The 18,318-nt window shown below is 43.7% G+C and overlaps 1 protein-coding gene across 3 annotated transcripts in view; it reads left to right on the top strand.

Moving 5' to 3' along the window:
- Positions 1-3,751: 3,751 nt before the first annotated feature.
- Positions 3,752-18,318, top strand: part of CUNH1orf100 (chromosome unknown C1orf100 homolog) — a 29,335-nt gene continuing 14,768 nt past the window's right edge. The window contains exons 1-3 of one of the 3 annotated variants that reach the window (XM_032862890.1): positions 3,755-3,835; positions 5,007-5,079; positions 13,130-13,198. In XM_032862890.1, coding sequence (XP_032718781.1) covers positions 13,143-13,198 — 56 coding nt within the window. In that variant the 5' untranslated portion in view covers positions 3,755-3,835; positions 5,007-5,079; positions 13,130-13,142. Of the gene's footprint in view, positions 3,836-5,006; positions 5,080-13,129; positions 13,199-18,318 lie in introns of all 3 variants that reach the window. The other 2 variants (XM_032862891.1, XM_032862892.1) reach the window with 2 other exon arrangements.

Below are 18,318 nucleotides of genomic sequence, written 5' to 3'. Positions count from 1 at the left end.
TTTGTGCTTCCTACTATTCTTACTCTTAATTATGGTATTTCCTTTCCACTCAGAGAGTCCCCTTTAACTTTTTTTTTTTTTAGATTTTATTTATTTATTTGACAGAGAAAGACACAAAGAGAGAGGGGGAACACAGCAGAGAGAGTGACAGAGGGAGAAGCAGGCTTCTCGCCAAGCAGGGAACCTGATGCAGTGCTCAATCTCAGGACCCTGGGATCATGACCTGAGTTCAAGGCAGATGCTTAAGAACTGAGCCACCCAGGCACCCCCCATTTAACTGTTTTTATAGGGTTGGTTTAGTGGTATGAATTCCTCTAACTTTTGTTTGTCTGGGAGGCTCATCATCACTCCTTCTATTCTATCCTTGCTGGATAGAATATTCTTGGCTACAAGTTATACATTTAATATATCATGCTACTCTTTTTGGCCTGCAAAGTTGAAAAATCCACTGATAGCCTTATGGGTTTTCCCCTGTATGTAACTGTTTTCTCTGGGCACTTTAAAAATTCTTTCTTTATCACTACTTTTTGCTATTTTAATTACTGTGTGTCTTGGTGTGGATCTCCTTTTGTTGATTTTGTTAAGGGATCTCTATGCCTCCTGTATCTGAATTTCTATTTCCTTCCCCAGATTAGAGAAATTTTCAGGTATTATTTCTTCAAATAAATATTCTGTCCCCTTTCTCTTCTTCTTCTGAAATCCCTATCATGCGAATATTATTACCATGGATAGAGTTACTGAGTTTCCTAAGTCTATTCTCATTTTGCATAATTACTTTTTCTCTCACCTGCTCAGCTTAATTATTTTCCATTACTCTGTCCTCTAGGTTGCTGATTTGTTCTTCTGTTTCTAGTCTGCCATTTATTCTGCCTAGTATACTTTAATTTCCATTACTGTGTTCTTCATCTCTGGTTATTGGTTTGTCTTTTTTTTAAATCTCTTTGTTGAGGGTCTCACTGATGTTCTCCAGTGTTTTCTCAAATCCAATATCCTAATGACCAGTGCTATAAATTCTCTATCGGGCATGTTATTTATCTCAGTTTTGTTCAGATCTCTTGCTGTGATTTTTGTCCTGTTCTTTCATTTGGGACATATTTCTCTGTCTCCTCATTTTGTCTAACTCTCTGTGTCTGTTTCTATGTGTGAGGAAAGTCAGCTCTTGAAAGTAGTGGGCCGAGTGAGCAACTTTAACAAGGTGGAGCTGGTCCTTTGCCAGAAGGAATGTGTCTCCTGTGCCAAGGTGGGTCCAGCTGGTACAATCTGGAAAGTGTGCATAGGTGCAGCACACAGTTTTAACAAGGTGTGTGCATAGCCATGGGAGATGACAGGTCACTGCCACAGAGATCAAGGCCCTGCAAAGTGTGTGATCAGGAAAAGTACTGAAAGGTTTGCATGGGTCTTCTGGGGGAGGGGAGCTACAGTTAAGGGACTAAGACAAACCCAGGGGGAGGCAGTGAGGCACAGTGTAAGCAAATTAGGTAGTGAATGCCGGCTCCCCACTGGTTCCTGCAGGTGGAATTGCTCTGTGATTAATAAATAAGTCTTCCTCCCCTATGCACCAGGCAATTTTCAAACTGTTGCTGTTTCTAAGCTGTGACTTTAGGGGCTGTTTGTCATGCTGTCTCTTTAAGGGTAGGGACTGTTTCCAACCACCCTCCAGGCTCTCCCAGACCAGAACCTACTGATTTTTAAAGTTCCAGGATTTAAGTCCCTCTAGGTGAAAGAACTCCAGAAATTTGGTCCTTTTAGTTTTCAAAGCCAACTGCTGTGGGGATTTGTCTCCACCATGTGGGCTCCAGGCTGCAAAGGTCAGTTTCTCTTCCCTGTCTGAGACTGCAGCTCCCTCCCTCCTGCTGAGGACCATGGTCTATTTAGCTCCCTGCTGGGACTCTACCCTTCCTACCCTCTTCAATGTGGCCTCTTCTCTCCATTTAGTTGTTGACTTTGTTCCACTAATCTTCAGGTCATTTTCTGGGTTATTTACACTGATGTGATTGTTATCTAGTTGTATCCATGGAACAAGGTAAACTTAGGGTCCTATTACTCCACCATTTTCCCTAACTCAGCTATCTCTTTTTTTTTTTTTTAAGATTTTATTTATTTATTTGAGAGAGAGAGAGAGCAAGAGCAAGAGAGCAAGAGAGAATGAGTGGGAGGAAGAGCAGAGGGAGAAGCAGACTCCCCGCTTAGCAAGGAGCCTGATGTGGGACTCAATCGCAGGACCCTGGGATTAGGACATGGGCTGAAGACAGACACTTAACCGACTGAGCCATCCAGGAGTCCCTCAGCTATCTAACTCTTAATGTCAATCTGTTCATATATTCAGAATGATGTCTAAACTGACATTCACTAATCTTGGACACCAATAATTTTTGACTTGGGAGATCTCTGTTCATTTTTTAACTTTTTCTTTGCATTTTTTTTTGTATTGCCAGATATATTTCCATGAATAACATGAGGACATTTTGTTTGTTTGTTTGTTTCCTTCATGGAGTACATGGATTATTATTCTTAGAATTAAAAATTAACATATTTTAATGAAAATATAATTCAACTTGGGCTTCAGTGTCAGACAAGGCTAAATTCAAATCCTGGATTTATTACAGCCTGGCTGTGTGACTTCAAGCAAGTCCCCTAGCCTCTCTTAGCCTTCATGGAAAATGGAGATATTTACCTTTAACAGCCATGATTGGGGTTTGAGATGGTCTCAAACAGTTAACACAGTGCCTGGCAATAGAAGGTGCTTACCCAACAAATGAGAACCATGTATCATTTCTATTAGTGTAATCCCAGTGTGTTGCTTCTGTTTGTATCTTTAAATTTTCCCTACTTGTCTACTTTCAACAAAGCGCTTTGTCACCAAGAATTTGGTATTAAACAACTATCGTGTCTGTTCCATGTGAGCGAGGCTGCCAGTGGGAGCCCCAGTCTAGTCCCTAGGCTAGGGTACATATGCTCTCTCCTATGTACATTCTAAAATTGTATGGGCTAGTTGCAAACACTATTTCCTAGTTGCAAACACTATTCAACTGAGAGGTGTTTCTGTATCCAGGCCAGCCTACTGCAGAGAACACTGGGGTTTTATGTTGTTTCATGTGTTTTTATTTTTGGTAAAGATTGGTTTGAATGAGCACACTTGTCATTCTGTTCTTCTGAGGTTATGACTTGCTGTTAGTAGTGTTACAATTATGACTTGCACGTAGTAGTGTTACTGTGACGTTCCATGGATTGTAAACAATTACATTCCATGGATTGTAAATAATTGTAAACTGTATTTGTAAACAATTAAAATCTTCCTCTGGCGGCTTCCTTCCTGGATGGAGCTTAGTCTAGTCTCAGACTCATTTGTCCCCTGTGTGCCCTACTTCCTCAATTCTAGCTTGCAGAGGGCGTTACTTCCCAATACAACACCACCCAGATCTTTAACCTTATGTTGTCCTTGGAATAATCTTTACAGAAAAGAAAGTTCTAGTGCTTAAACAGTCTGGGTTATATACCCACATGGTTTTCTTTTCCATACTGATTTTTCACCCTTTCTTCCTTGTGCAGCTAGGCTCTCATGGAGACCAAAGCATCCCTACTTTTTATAGGGCTGAGACCTGAAAAGCATCACCTAGTAAAATTTTCGGTCCCACAGTGCATCACAATACCGTTTGAATTTTCTATCCCACAGTGCATCACAATAACCTTTGAATGATGTAAAGGGATCAAGTCCTATAACTCTGCAGTGTGCCTTTGCAGGATATCCAATACAAGGAGGCAGCTGAAATAACCACTGTCCTCAGAAGACTGTCTTTAAGAACAAAGAGGGTTCTACACACTGCAGCCCAAGCAGGTAACAACAGTCTGGTCATTACCACCCAAACGTCTCTCCTCTCACTTAGTGGTTGCATTACTAAATAGCTGGTTGAATTTTGGATGTTCTGGAGATAACAGCTCACAATTAAAGAAACTCTGTGGCAAAGCATTTTGAAAAGCCAAGAAATCTTTCAGAAAGGGAATATGCATACCTCTCAGCTTCAAATTATTGAGCAGATTTAGCTCAACATTTTTTTTCTTAGAAATGAGGTCTTTAACTCATGTTATAAACTGTTTATCCTCAGGGGTAAGTGGGTGGCTCAGTCAGTTAAGCATCCAACTCTTAATTTCAGCTCAGGTCATGATCTCGGGGTCCTGGGATTAAACACTGTGTTGGGCTCTGCTCAGCAGGGTGTTTCTTTCTCTCTCTACCCCTCCCCATGCCTGCTTTTTCTCTCTCAAATAAATAAAATCTTTTTTTAATAAAATCTTTTGAAAAAAAAAAAGAAATGAGGTCTTTAGGGGTACCTGGGTGGCTCAGTCGGTTAAGCATCTGACCACTCTGGAACCCAGAGAAGAGGGCTTCTAGGCGATGGCACTAGGGGATGGATATCCCCAGGGGGCCAACTCCCCCCAATACCTTGCTTACCTGTATCACACCTCCAAGGTAAGGAGGCCCCCAGGACTCTGGGGTTATGAAGTACATCTAGAAAACCAATTGTTGTGGCTTATATACCAGTTTAAATGCCTCTCCCTATTTCTTGTCTTTTCCCCAAATTACCAATAAATAACAGAATCTTGGGACCCTGTCCAATAGCCTGCCTCTTCCCCTTCTTTGGACAGATTAATTAAATGATAAAACTTGCTAGTTATTTAATTGAGGTTCACAAGCTGACTAACCTTACCAGGCAGTTACTACTGGTTCCATTCACTACCATACTGGGAGGACCTAACCTCTGACGTAACAAATAATATTTTTAGCTCTTTTCTACCATAAAAATTGATGCCAACTTAAAATTTTAAACCTCAGAAAGCCGATCTCCATGAGGAAAGCGTATCACATGCTTCATATCAGGGAAAATGTTCAGGTGAGACATCTGTTCTTGGAGCCTTTTCCTTTAAAATTATGAAAGAGGGGGTTGGGAGTGGGGGTGGGGACACGGCCATTCAACTTCTGGAAAGGTAACTTGTCAAGGATTCTGTTTCAGCAGCTATGAGCTTTGATTGCGTATCAACTTGTGCAACACTGTGATTAATATCTGACTTCAATTCTTCCACCAGGTAAGTAACATAAGAGCAGGACCACATGTCTCTTGCTAAATGCTTTTTCCCTTACGCCTGGTGCAGTGCCAAGCAAAGGTAGTTGATCAATCAGTATCTGTTGAGTGAATCAATGAATCAGTGGCACTGTAGCAGAAGGTGAAGGGTATTGGAGTCAGACAGATTTGTGGGTTTTTGCTTGTTTACTGGCTGTGTAACCTTCAACATGAAATTTAACTTCTTCTGGATATTCAGGACTCCTGTGAGGACTGAGTGAAGTAGTGTGCGTGCCAACAGTTGGGGGGATAACGAGCATTCCCTCAGAATGAGGTCTCTTCCATCCCTTTTCAACAGAGGGTGGTTGATCTTTTTCAAAATTGTTTTGGCTACTTTAGTTCCCTTGCATTTCCAAATAAACTTTATAATAAACTGGTCTATATCTACAAAAACTCCTGCTGGCAAGTTTGACCAGATAAACCAGATCAGTGTGGAGAGATTGTCATCTTTGTGCTGTCAAGTCTCCCAAACCATGACCATAGTGTATCTCTCAGATCATCTTTGATTTCTTCCATCAACATTTTTTAGCCTTCAGCATCCGGCAGCTGTACACGTCTTGTTAGACTGGTGAATAATGTTTCTCTCTTTTTTAGCTACTGTAAATATTTGTGTTTTTTTTTTTAATTTTAGTTATTTATGTGAGAGAGAGAAGTTGGGGTGAGGGCGAGGAGCAGAAGGAAAGGGACAAGCAGACTCTGTGTTATGTGAGGAGCCCCATGTGGGGTTCAGTCTCATGACCCTGAGATCATGACCTGAGCCTAAACCAAAAGTAGAACATTCAACTAACTGAGCCACCCAGGTGCCCCAATAATTGCGTTTTAAATTTTGGTTCCAATCCTTTATTTACAGTATAGAAATGTAAGGCAGCGGGGTGGCTCAGTTGGTTAAGGGTCTTTGGCTCAGATCATGATCCCAGGGTCCTGGGTTCGAGCCCCTCTTCAGGCTCCCTGCTCAGCAGGAAGCCCGCTTCTCCCTCTCCCTGCCCTCAACTCATGCTCTCTCTCTCTCTCTCTCAAATAAATAAATAAAATCTTTTTAAAAAGTAAAGTATAGAAATGCAATTATATGTGTTGATCTTGTATCCTATGATCTTGTTAAAAACAGTTATTTGTTTTAAGAGTTTGTTTGTAGGCTCCTTGGGATTTTCTAAGAGTTTGTAGGCTTCTTGGGATTTTCTACATAGACAATTATATCATTTGTAAATAGGGACAATTTTCTTCCTTTCCATCTATATGCCTTATATTTCCCACTCCAGACTTATTGCTCTGTGTAGGAATGGTGAGAGAGACATTCTTGCTTTGTTGCTGATTTTTAGGAAGAAATCAGTCTTTCACTGTTAAGTATGATGTTAGCTATACATTTCTATAGATATTTCTTACTAGGTTGAAAACATTCCCTCATGGCTGGCTGAGAAATTTTACCATAAATTTTTATCACGGGTTTTTAATCAGATTTTTGACTGTTATTCTATTTTACAGAATTCTGATGTAATCCAGGAAATATTCTATAATTTCCAAAAGTTGCTGAGAAAGTTGACAAGATAAATCTTTTTTTAAATTTTTTTTTATTTATTTGACACAAAGAGAGAGAGACAGATCATGTAGGCAAAGAGGCAGGCAGAGAGATAGGGGGAAGCAGGCTCAATCCCAGGACCCTGAGATCATGACCTGAGCCGAAGGCAGAGACTTAACCCACTGAGTCACCCAAGTTCCCTGACAAGATAAATCTTATATCTTTGTTTCTGAAGTCAGTATCTTGACTATTAAGGCTGAGGAAGTTTCTTGCAATGTATATCTCATACTCGTTTACCTTAGTTTAATTGCTTCTTTTCAGTTGGACTTTTGGCTAAGATCAAGTGCGTTACCTTAGTTCACCTCCTGAACTTCAGCATAATAAAAAATTCAATTGTTAAACTTTAATTTCTGTGTCCTGGGAGTCTAACCATAATGGTTTATGGGCCAGTGTTAATTAATTGGAAGTGGTTAAAATTCTCCTAAATAGGAGCTATGCCCAAATTTTATCTCATTCTTACAAATGTATCTTAAGAAATAAATTCCATAGAATCAAATACAGTTATGCTAGCATGACCAAAATATCCAACATTACAGCTGGGTTTCATAAATTATGGTATATTCAGTTACTCAATAAACATTTATGAAATGCCCACCATATGTCAGTTATTATCTTTGGCCCCTAGGGATACAGCTATGAGAACAAAAGACACTTTCCTGCCTTCTTGGAGCTTACTTTCCAGTGGGGGGACAGACATAAATAAGGTACATAAATAAACATGCAATATGGCAGATACTGATGAGTGTTTTGGAAACAAAGCATAGAGCATGGATAAGAAGTTCGGGCATGGGAGTGGAATAGGGTACTAGTTTAAATAAAGTGAAAGGTGGACCTCACCAACCAATATAAAGGAACATTAAATATTAGAATTAAGTACACTCTGTAGCAACGTGGTAAACTTTTCATATCTTATCAAAAAAAGGATATTAAATAGGATGTCTGCTGGGGTCAAGAATTTAAGTATTTGCATATATATGTAATATAAAAAATGAAAACAGTTGTTTGTGGATAATTTTAATATTATTTTACAGCATTGTTTACTCTGAGCATAATTATGTTTTCAATTTAAAACAAGAAAAACATTTGGGTGCTTGGGTGGCTCAGTTGGTTAAGCATCTGACTCTTGGTTTCTGCTTGGGTCATGATTTCAGGGTCATGAGGCTGAGCCCTGGGTCGGGCTTCACGGGAAGCAGGGAGTCTTCCTAAGAGTCACTCTTGCTGCCCCTCCCCCTCTCTCAAATAAATAAATCTTAAAAAAAAAAATGAGAAAAGTCTGTAAGGTTCCCTAAGGCTAATTTGAAGTTGAATGAAATGTGTGAGGAGGATACAGAGAGAACTCACGTTTGCTCTGGAAAAATTTGATTTGGGGTACAGCTGAGAAAGAAGCTTCTACTGAAGCGACTAATTAAAATTACATAGATTTTTTTCGTTACGTTGTTCAGGGTGCCGAGAACAGTGGTTGTGCAGGGTTGGCTGTGAGCATGGAAATGATGGCAAGTTTAACATGTGTTCATAATTATCTCATTCAGCTTTGGCATGCAAACCTATTTTTTAAGATTGACTAAAATAAAATGTACTGACATGTCTTCCTGCAGACGACATTTTCCTCTGCGTTCAAGAGATGACAACTAATCACACAAGATGTGACTTGGTATCTATGTGGTAGCCCAGTTTCCTAAAGATGCAGAAAGACAGGTTACAACCATTGCCAGACAACGTCTTCCGAAGATTCCGGGAGCTTATGCTTAGACTCCATGCGGGCTGTTCATGTGTTCTTCTGAAAATGTTTTTGTGGCATGGCCAAAGCATGGCAGCCCGGGCCTGGCTTATTCCCTCTGGTGTTGATTCAGAATTTCTAGGCACTGAGCAATCACTCTATCGTGAATGGCAGGCGCAGTGTTGTCTTCATGAGGCACAAATGTCCTGAATATCTTGCATTCTTCTCTCCAGCATGTCACTTCTCATGAAGGAAAAGCCCAGCAGTCACAAAGCTTTCCGAGTTTAGGCAAGAGCTCGATGGTATTTACTCAAATTTTCTCTTCTGTTCTTTCTTCCCTTTTTATTTTTTTCCTAATAATCACACAAGGGCTAAAAGAAAAAAAAAAAAAACATTATCTAATGAACAGTTTCCATTGGATAGCCAAATAGTCTGTGACAATGTAATCTGGCTTGAAAATGTTCTAGTTGCTTGAAAAACACACTCAGAGGTGACAGAACGCAGCTAGCTGGCCTGTGGGCAATGCGTTGACTGGTGTTGACTAGAGTAGGGGAGAGGGAGGCCCCATACACTGTTTTCTCTCCCAGGGAAACCTGTCTCCCTCCCGGTTACTGCCTCCTGGGGGCTGTCCCGGTTTTGTTTTCGCTGGTGGTCGGGGTGTCCTGGGGTTGTTCAATATAGCTTAAGAATACTCTCAAGATAACTGTCTCTGGAACCAAATGGGTTCCCATCCTGATTCCTCAGTGACCTTGTACAAGTTACTCTACTTCTCAAGCCTTCAGGTTTCTTGTCAGTAATGTAGTGGGACCACTTCACAGGGTTTCTGGAAGGCTCAGAGAAGTTAGTTAATTCATATCACCTGACACATAATATATGCCCGTAGGTAGAAACTCAAATTTCTGTTTTCTCAAAGTTGCTGTTTTGGTTACAGAACATACACACGCATTATTGCTCACTTGACCCTCCAGAGAGGTATTGTAATCAACAGTGTACAGAGCGAGGGGCCTTCGTCTGTTCCAGCTGCCATAACAAATTACTGTAGAATGAGTGGTTTCTAAACATCAGAAATTTATTTCTCACAATTCTGGAGGCTGGAAGTCCAAGTTCAAAGCGCCCCTGTGGTCAGGTTCTGGTGAGAGCCCTCTGCTGGACTGCAGGCTGCCAACTTCCTGTGGGCTCCCCACGTGACAGGAAGAGGGCGGAGCTCTCTGGGGTCTCTTTCCTAAGAGCACTAGCTCTGTTCATGGGGGATCCACCCCCAATACTTTCCAAGAGCTCCGCCCTCAAGTACCACGGCTTTGGGTTCAGGGTATAACATGTGAATGTGAGGGGCCCAGAGGTAGGGTGTGAGACTCCTTTCAGTGTTCTCCTGCTACACTGTTCTTCGCCATGTTTATGCAAATAGAGGCCCAGCTGTCTCTATACACATATAATATGAACACAGTACAAAATTTATAAGATGCACAAAAGGTAAACCATAAAAGAGTAAGGCTTTGTCCCTCCTCTGTCCACCAGGCATTCCCTTTGTTTCCCCAGTCTTGACTTTTTCTCAAGTGAATATTTATTTTTTTAATGAATTAATTAATTTTTTTATTATGTTAGTCATCATACAGTACATCCTTAGTTTTTTTTGTTTGTTTGTTTTTTGGTTTTTTTGTGTGTTTTTTTTTAAGATTTTTAATTTATTTGTTGGACAGACAGAGATCACAACTAGGCAGAGAGGAGGAAGCAGGTTCCCCACTGAGCAGAGAGCCCGATGCAGGGCTCAATCCCAGGACCCCGGGATCATGACCTGAGCCAAAGGCAGAGGCTTTAAACCACTGAGCCACCCAGGCGCCCCACATCCTTAGTTTTTGATGTAGTGTTTCATGATTCATTGTGTGTAACACCTGGTGCTCCATGCAATCTCCTCCTCTGATTCCCCCCCTTCATTTTCCCCTTCCTTCTCCTAACGTCCTCCATGTTATTCCTTATGTTCCACAAGTAAGTGAAACCATATGATAATTGACTTTCTCTGCTTGACTTTATTCACTTAGCATAACTCCTCCAGTTTCATCCCTGTTGATAAAAATGTTGGTTATCATCCTTTCTGATAGCTGAGTAATATTCCATTGTATATATGGACCACATCTTCTGTATCCATTCATCTATTGAAGGGCATCTCGGCTCCTTCCACAGTTTGGCTATTGTGAACATTGCTGCTATGAACATGGGGTGCATATGGCCCTTGTTTTCAATACATCTGTATCTTTGGGTTAAATGCCCAGTAGTGTAATTGCTGGTTCATAGTGTAGCTCTATTTTCAACTTTTTGAGGAACCTCTGCACTGTTTTCCAAAGTGGCTGTATCAACTTGCATTCCCACCAACAGTGTAAGAGGGTTCCTCTTCCCCCACAACCTCCCCAACATTTATTGTTTCTCGCCTTGTCAATTTTTGCTATTCTAACTGGTGTAAAGTGGTATCTCAGTGTGGTTTTGATTTGAGTCTCCCTGATGGCTAATGATGATGAACATTTTTTCATATGTCTGTTAGCCATTTGTACATCTTCTCTGGAGAAGTGTCTATTCATGTCTTCGCCTATTTTTTTTTACTTATTTGTTTTTTGGGTGTTGAGTTTGAGAAGTTCTTTATAGGTCTTGGATATCAGCCCTTTATCTGTAGTGTCATTTGCAAATATCTTCTCCCATTCTGTGTGTTGCCTCTTTGTTTTGTTGACTGTTTCCTTTGCTGTGCAGAAGCTTTTTATTTTGATTAAGTCCCTGAAGTTCATTTGCATTTTTGTTTCCCTTGCCTTTGGAGACATGTCTTGAAAGAATTTGCTATGGCTGGGGTTGAAGATGTTACTGCCTATGATCTCCTCTAGGATTTTTATGTATTTTTGTCTCACATTGAGGTCTTTCATCCATTTAGAGTTTATCTTTGTGAATGGTGTAAGAGAATGGTCAAGTTTCAGTCTTCTGTATATAGCTGTCCAATTTTCCCAGCACCATTTGTTGAAGAGACTATGTTTTTTCCATTGGATATTTTTTCCTGCTTTATCAAAGACTACTTGACCATAGAGTTGAAGGTCCATATATGGGCTCTCTACTCTATTCCATTGGTCTATGTGTCTGTTTTTGTGCCAGTACCATGCTGCCTTGGTGATCACAGCTTTGTAATATAGCTTGAAATCAGGCAACGCGATGCCCCCAGCTTTGTTTTTCTTTTTCAACATTTCCTTGGTGATTTGGGGTCTTTTCTGGTTCCATACAAATTTTAGGATTGTTTGTTCCAGAACTTTGAAAAATGCCATTGGTATTTTGTTTGGAATGGCGTTGGAAGTATAGATTGTTCTGGGCAGCATAGACATTTTAACGATGTTTATTCTTCTGATCCATGAGCATGGAATGTTTCCATATTTTTGTCTCTCCTTAAATTTCTTTTGTAAGTGTTCTGTAGTTTTTAGAGTATAGATCCTTCACCTCTTTGTTTAGCTTTATTCCAAGGTATCTTATGGTTTTTGGTGCTATTGTAAATGGAATCGATTCTCTAATTTCTCCTTCTACAGTTAAACATTGTTAGTGTATAGGAAAGTACCTGATTTCTGTGCATTGATTCTGTAACCTGTCACATTTCAAATGAATATTTAGATGGAGTAGTCTTCTGTGGCAAGTCTTCTTCTCCAGTAGGTGACCAATGCAATATGAATTTGAGCCTAGAAACAATATGTATTGTATGTTCACATCTGGGAAACACAAAAAGTTTGATGTAGAGGATGAGCCACTTACAAAACCACTGAAGGGACAATGAGAAGCAAACTCTGGGGAAGGCCTTCGAGAAGCTTCTAGAACACCTCCACAAAACTGACCCATCGTGGAAGCAGCTACCTGGGCCCTACTCAGGAAGCTGCTTCCAGAACCTCCTCCCAAAGCCGCCACCACTGCAGCACCCGCTCCACACTCCCAAAGATGGACAGCAGGGTTCAGCCACTGCCTTCAATACACTTGCCTCTTGACACCCAATGCTGGAGAAACTCACCATACCACAGCTTCCCAGCCTTGCCTGCCAGTAGAAAAGTTCCAAGCAGCAGTTAGTGGCCTTGGTCTTGTTTCCACCTACTGAGTCTCAGTCCAGTCTGTGGGGTGGGAGGAGTCTAATTCCTACCCAGAGCTCTAGGTGCCAGGGATTCTGGGTGTGAAACACAGAGCCTGCAAGCTTATGTAGTAGGAAGGCACCCTAATCAGGGTGAGAACCAGCTCAGTGGTTTCTGGTTTTATTTTACATTTTTTAAAAGATTTATTTACTTATTTTAAAGAGAGAGCAAGGGGAGGGGCAGAGGGAGAGGGAGACAAGCAGACTTCCTGCTGGGTGAGGAGCCTGATGTGGGGCTCTGTCTCATGACCCTGAGAACATGACCTGAGACAAAATCAAGTGTCGGACCTTTAACCATCTGAGCCACCCAGGTGCCCCAGTAGTTTCTATTTAAAAAAAAAAAAAAAAAAAACTGTATGTATTGGCTTATGTTTTTCACCTTTTTTTTTTTTGTCCTTTTTTTGCAAAAGCCATGGTTAGTCTATCCACTCCTCAGTTTTCTTACTGTTATTTCTTTCAAGACAGACTTGGTGGCACTAGACAGCTCCTGCGTGGAAATGGATGGTGTGTAGAGTGTGTTCACATAATATGATATGTAGTATGTAGTGTGTATGGATTTGCAATATCGACCTTCACTCTGTAATATTTTTTAGATTCCCATCCATCATGGCTGCCATCCGGCTTCGAGAATTTATTGACCGCCGCCCAGTGATCCCACCCAGGTAATGTCCTTGCAGACAGAGATGCCATCCAGAGCTGCCCTGGGGCAGTCGGACACCTGGGGAGCCAACTTGCTCACCTGCTGCTCTCTGATTGACAGCTGCTCCCAGAGGTTCCAGTGACATTTCTTTGGGCTTGGGGAAAGTTAAAAAAAAAAAAATCCCACACTCATGGTAAAATCCAAGCAAACAGGCAACTTCGAACTCCCCGAAGAGGGAAGGATATTGGTTTTTGCTTGGAAAGCCCACATTTTAGTGGGGGGCCCTTTACTCTGCTTGGAATCAAACAGACTCCTTCATCCTTCTGCCATATGGGGGGGGGGTTGCACAGATTGAAACTAAGTAGGATTTTTATGCCTTCTCCCGATTCATAGATGGGCCAAGACTAACAAGTCCTAGATGTGTTTTACTGTGCTAAATTCATTGCTGAGAGATAGTGGATAATAATCTATAGATCCTAACCTCGCCTTCCCTTCACCACTGGCCATGGGGTCTGCAAAGGGTTAGAAGCTATGAAATTCAGGCAGGAACTCTCCCATAGCAAGTGACTTCGGGGTCAGCCTCTTTGGCTTCGTGGTTTCAAGTAAGCCTCATGTTTGTTTTCGTATCTAGTTATTTTTAACAATGTTTAGTCAACAAAGATAAGTCCTTCTGCTTCCAGAAATTACTGAAGTAGGGGCAGCGAAAGGATGCTTTGTTCCTAGATACTATGAGTCCTCTTCGGAGAAGCTCCAGACTACCCTTAACCTACATGAGGAAGAACTGGAGGGAGACAGGGATGGGTTCCCGTATTTCCCAGTTTCTGCCTCCCCACAAGCCCTTGGTCTTTCTGAGTGTGTTTGAGGCCTGTCTTGTCCACTGTCGGGTTATTTAACTGTGGGTCATCCTGGGCAAAATGGAAACAAACCTCCACCAGGTACTGCTGCCCGGAGTTCTGTGGAACTAAGTCAGAGTCACTGGGCCTGGCCTAAGCCAACCTGTGGGGAGTCTGGGGGACGCAGTGCAGGAGGCAGGGGGTCCATGAAGTCCTAAGCGGGGGCTGGATTCTGTTCTCTGTGCTCATCCATCAGAGCCCCACAAGGAGGCAGGCTGCTTGAACTAGGCTGGGGTCCCAGCCTCCCCACCGTACTCATGGTGGAGCTGGTCCTCCTGGACTTGACGCCATTGATCTCTGCAACAGTAGGGGGGGGTCCAACCCTACTGTTCCTCAGGTACCACTGAGGAACCCTTCATGAGGTTCCTCAGTGGTACCTCTGGAATGTTCTCTCCCACACTCAGCTGCCTCTCCCCATCACCCACAGCCAACTGCCCACTCCTGTCCTCCTCCCTCCCCGTCCTCCAGAGGGCGCGCCATGAAATGTAATTTGGATCAAAGCCCTCCGTTGCAGGCAACCCTCCAGGCACTGCATGTGGCATAAAATCTAAACTCTGCTGGGGCCTATAGGGCCCTCCATGAACTGGCCCTGCCCCCACTTCAGCCTCCTCCCTCCTACTGTCTTTCCTTTGTTCCCCCAAGAGGCCCGCCTTGCTCACACCCAGCGCATATTCGCTCATTTCATCTTCACAACGACTGTGAGGTATAGAGGAGAAACTGAGGCATGGAGTACTTAAGTGACTGTCCCAATCCTTGAGATAGGATTTGAAGCCACGGGTCTGGCCCCAACATCTGTGCTCTTGATGCCTGCACTTGGCTGCATGTCCAGGGAGGTGGCTGGGGTGGGCTCATTTGCCCCCCTCCGCCCACCACTGTCACCTCTGCGGAGCCGACGGCCACAAGCAGTAGTTCCTCAGTGCGCATTTGTTGAAAAAAAAAAAATGAACATGAATCAGTGAGTATCTTGTCACAGATTTGTGGCTTGGCATCCTGCTGACTGGCAGACGCTGTGGAAGGCACGGACCTCCTCCTTCCTCTCAGACAACATCGGGTCCCTCCCTACATGCCCAAACCTTGGCTCCTCGTGAGGGAAAATGGAATCACACACTGGCAGGGGCACCTGATAAAATTAAATATTCAAGGGCTCACACAGCTCCCTTAAGAATTGTATCAGATGCAAATGTGACTTGCTGTCACCCCCAGGCGACAGGCCCCCCTCAGGCAGGGCTGAGGGCCAGGTTGGTCTACAAAGCACAGGATGCTCCCAAAACGATTGCTTCGTGTGGAGGAAGCACAGTGCAGTGTGGAAGAGAAAAGATAGCAAATTTCTGTCAAACATAAGATGGATTTTTAAAACACCACCTGAAGTGGTGTCTGGGAGACCCAGAGGCAGCTGTTCCTTCCCAGAGCCATGACAGCACCTACCACAGATCACCAAGGATGTTCACATTGTCTGGTTGACTCATGGAGTCATTCCAAAGGGGTGATGGTGCCCCACACTTTACTGACAGGGAACCTGAGGGTCCCCTCTTCCTTGAGGGGATAACGAGTCTGGGAGATGGCAGAGCGGGCATGGTGTTGTCCCATCCTCTGTGCTGACTTGCTCATGTCCTCTCTAAGTGACTCATTCCCCTGAGCCTGTTCCTGGCCCAGCGCTTACTCATTGTGTGTGATGAGTTAGTGCCTGAGTGTGGTTTCCCTACCAGATCGTGAACTCTTGGGTAGAAGACAGTATTTATCATCACTGTGTCCCTAGCACCTGGCCCATGGCGGCCACAGTAGGGCCTTCAATGGGGAATTGTCTCACTGAATGGAAGGCCGCGTCCATCAGGGCCACACTATTCCTTCTCCTCTTCCTGTGGTGCACGACCTCTACTTCCTGTCTGCCCGTGAGAGAACCCCAGAGTTCCTATAGAAATAGCACTGAACTCTTCTGGAAAAAAAGCCATCCTGTGTACACGGAGATGACTCTGGATGCCCCATGGAATTCAGCGAATGGGGTTTGATCCATGGCTCTGACGTTTACCAGGCAGGTGGTGTTCGGAGAGCCCATTTGACCTTTCTGAGCCTCAATCTTCTGTTCTGTAACAGGGTGTTCATAATATTTACCTGGCAACGTGACTGGGAATTAGATGAGATCCCCTTCCTAAAGCCTGAGGCTCAACACAGATATAACAGAGGACAGCAGAGTCACTTAGGAGCATGGGCCACCTCAGGCCTTGGGGCCAGGTTCTTGAGGGATGAACACTCTTGGCTTCTCCTGTACGTACTGAATTTTGTCCATGGATAAGCCCAGATTTCTGCTCTGGCCACATGCACCCGCCCAGGGGACAGGTTGGCTCTTGCCTAGACGGAACATGTCCCCTGAAAGAGCCAAGCTGTCAGACTGCTGAACAATGTGTGGGGGAATCAGACAAAGCAGGACTCCTGCTCCCACACGAGAAGGAAAGACCTTCCTACAACTTGTTCAGGAATCTTGAGAGCCAAGTTAACGGATGGGCCTAAGCAGAGCCCGGCACGTCCCTCAGCCAGGTCCTCTCCCAAGCCTCTCAGGAGAGGCCAGCTACGGTGAGGCCTCTGGGAACACGGGCTGGCAGGCCAGGGTGGGCATTGCCCCTCATTAACCTCCTGCCAGGGAGCTTTCTCCTGTTGGAGCTGAAGTTAGTCACACGGGGTGCTTGGAAAGTCTACCCAAAGAGTTGGAGGCAAAAGCCGCCCTTTATTCCCCAAACCATTCTGCTTCTCCACCCAGCCCTACTTCCCTCCGGCACCCGCTCACACACTTTCCCTTCCTTTCTCGACTCCTGGGCCAAAACCCACCAAGAGAGATTCCGAGGGACGGTGAGCAGGGCTTATTACTCAGTGCTGGCAAAGAAAGGCTTCTCCATTCTCAAAACAGCTTTGGCAGACTACGTTCAAGGAGCAGGGCTTAGGTGACTCACCTGTATACAGCAGGCATTGGTTATATGCATGCTAGGGAAGAACCCATGGTCAAGACTCAGCCTACTGGAAATGGCACAGCAACTGTGAGAAACCAGTGTGGCTTTGGAACCCCACCTGGGTTCTTAACAAACCATAACACGGCTCTAGGGTCATCTCTCCAAGGTAGTGCTTCAGAAATGGGATGGTGCCCAAGAAAGTCCCTCTCCCAGGCGCTCAGAAATGTCATTTTTTCCGTGTTATTGTGCCAGTTCCTCCCGCTCTGTATGACTAAATCCCTGCTGTTATGTACTCTTCGGGGCTCAGTCACATCATCCCAGCCACGGGGCAGGTCCGGACAGCCTGTGATTTTCTGAAAATCAGAGCTCCCCGAGGTCCTGTTTGCCGAGACAGACAGACCCACCCTGTTCACAGTGCTTGCCTTTCATACTTTCTAGACAGCGAGGTTCCCACCGGCCCCCACACACTCCACACGGATCCCAACCCTGGCCACGTCTTGGCTTCTAAAATTCACCTCACCTAGAATCTCTTCTCCATCCTATTTGCCTACCCCCACTTCCCTCCACACAGCTCAGGTTTTCTCCGGTAGTCAGTGACTACCATTGCCTCTTGGCCAGTCTCTATACCTCTCGTCCGAGGGTCCTCCACTTTGTGGTCCACGCTGCCACTGGAAAAGATCTTTCTAGAATAAAAATGTCCCTAAGCCTTTCATCTTCTTAAAAATGCTACCAAGATTCCATGTCACCTACAAGAGTGGTTCTCAACCTCTCAAGACACAAATCTCCCTCTATTTATAACAAATATCTTGTAATGTTCCTCCTGCTCTTCTGAAATAAAATCTGCAAATAACATAATCCAACTACATGCAATTCTTAAATAACTACATAATGCAGGGACTATAATCTATGAGGAAAAGTAATTGTTTATAAAATAAGATGTCCTTCAAAAGGTGAGGTCTGGGTACCACCGCACCCTCACCGCGCCTCACCGCACCTCATCTCGCCTTGTCTGCCCCCAGTTCTGGGGGTTCAGCTATCCGCCCTGTCTCACCTTCACGCCCAGAAATACTTCCTACCCCCTTTTGTGCCTCAAAACTTCCTCAAAACCCAACCCTCCCCAGCAGGGCTAGGCTTCCTCCTCCAGCCCAAAGCGCCCTATGCATTAAGCCTGTTCATTTCTTGCATCATACACTTAATCATCACAGTTTAAAAAACAAAAACAAAACACTCGTGAAAGTTTGTAAATCTACACAAAGTAGAAAAAAAATCAGCATAAGGAACACCCATTTATCCATTTTCACATTGCAACA

The sequence above is a fragment of the Lontra canadensis genome, unplaced genomic scaffold (genome assembly GCF_010015895.1).
Source record: "Lontra canadensis isolate GAN:19392208 unplaced genomic scaffold, GSC_riverotter_1.0 scaffold24, whole genome shotgun sequence".
Classification (NCBI taxonomy): domain Eukaryota; kingdom Metazoa; phylum Chordata; class Mammalia; order Carnivora; family Mustelidae; genus Lontra; species Lontra canadensis.
This window is presented reverse-complemented; position numbering and strand designations above follow the sequence as displayed.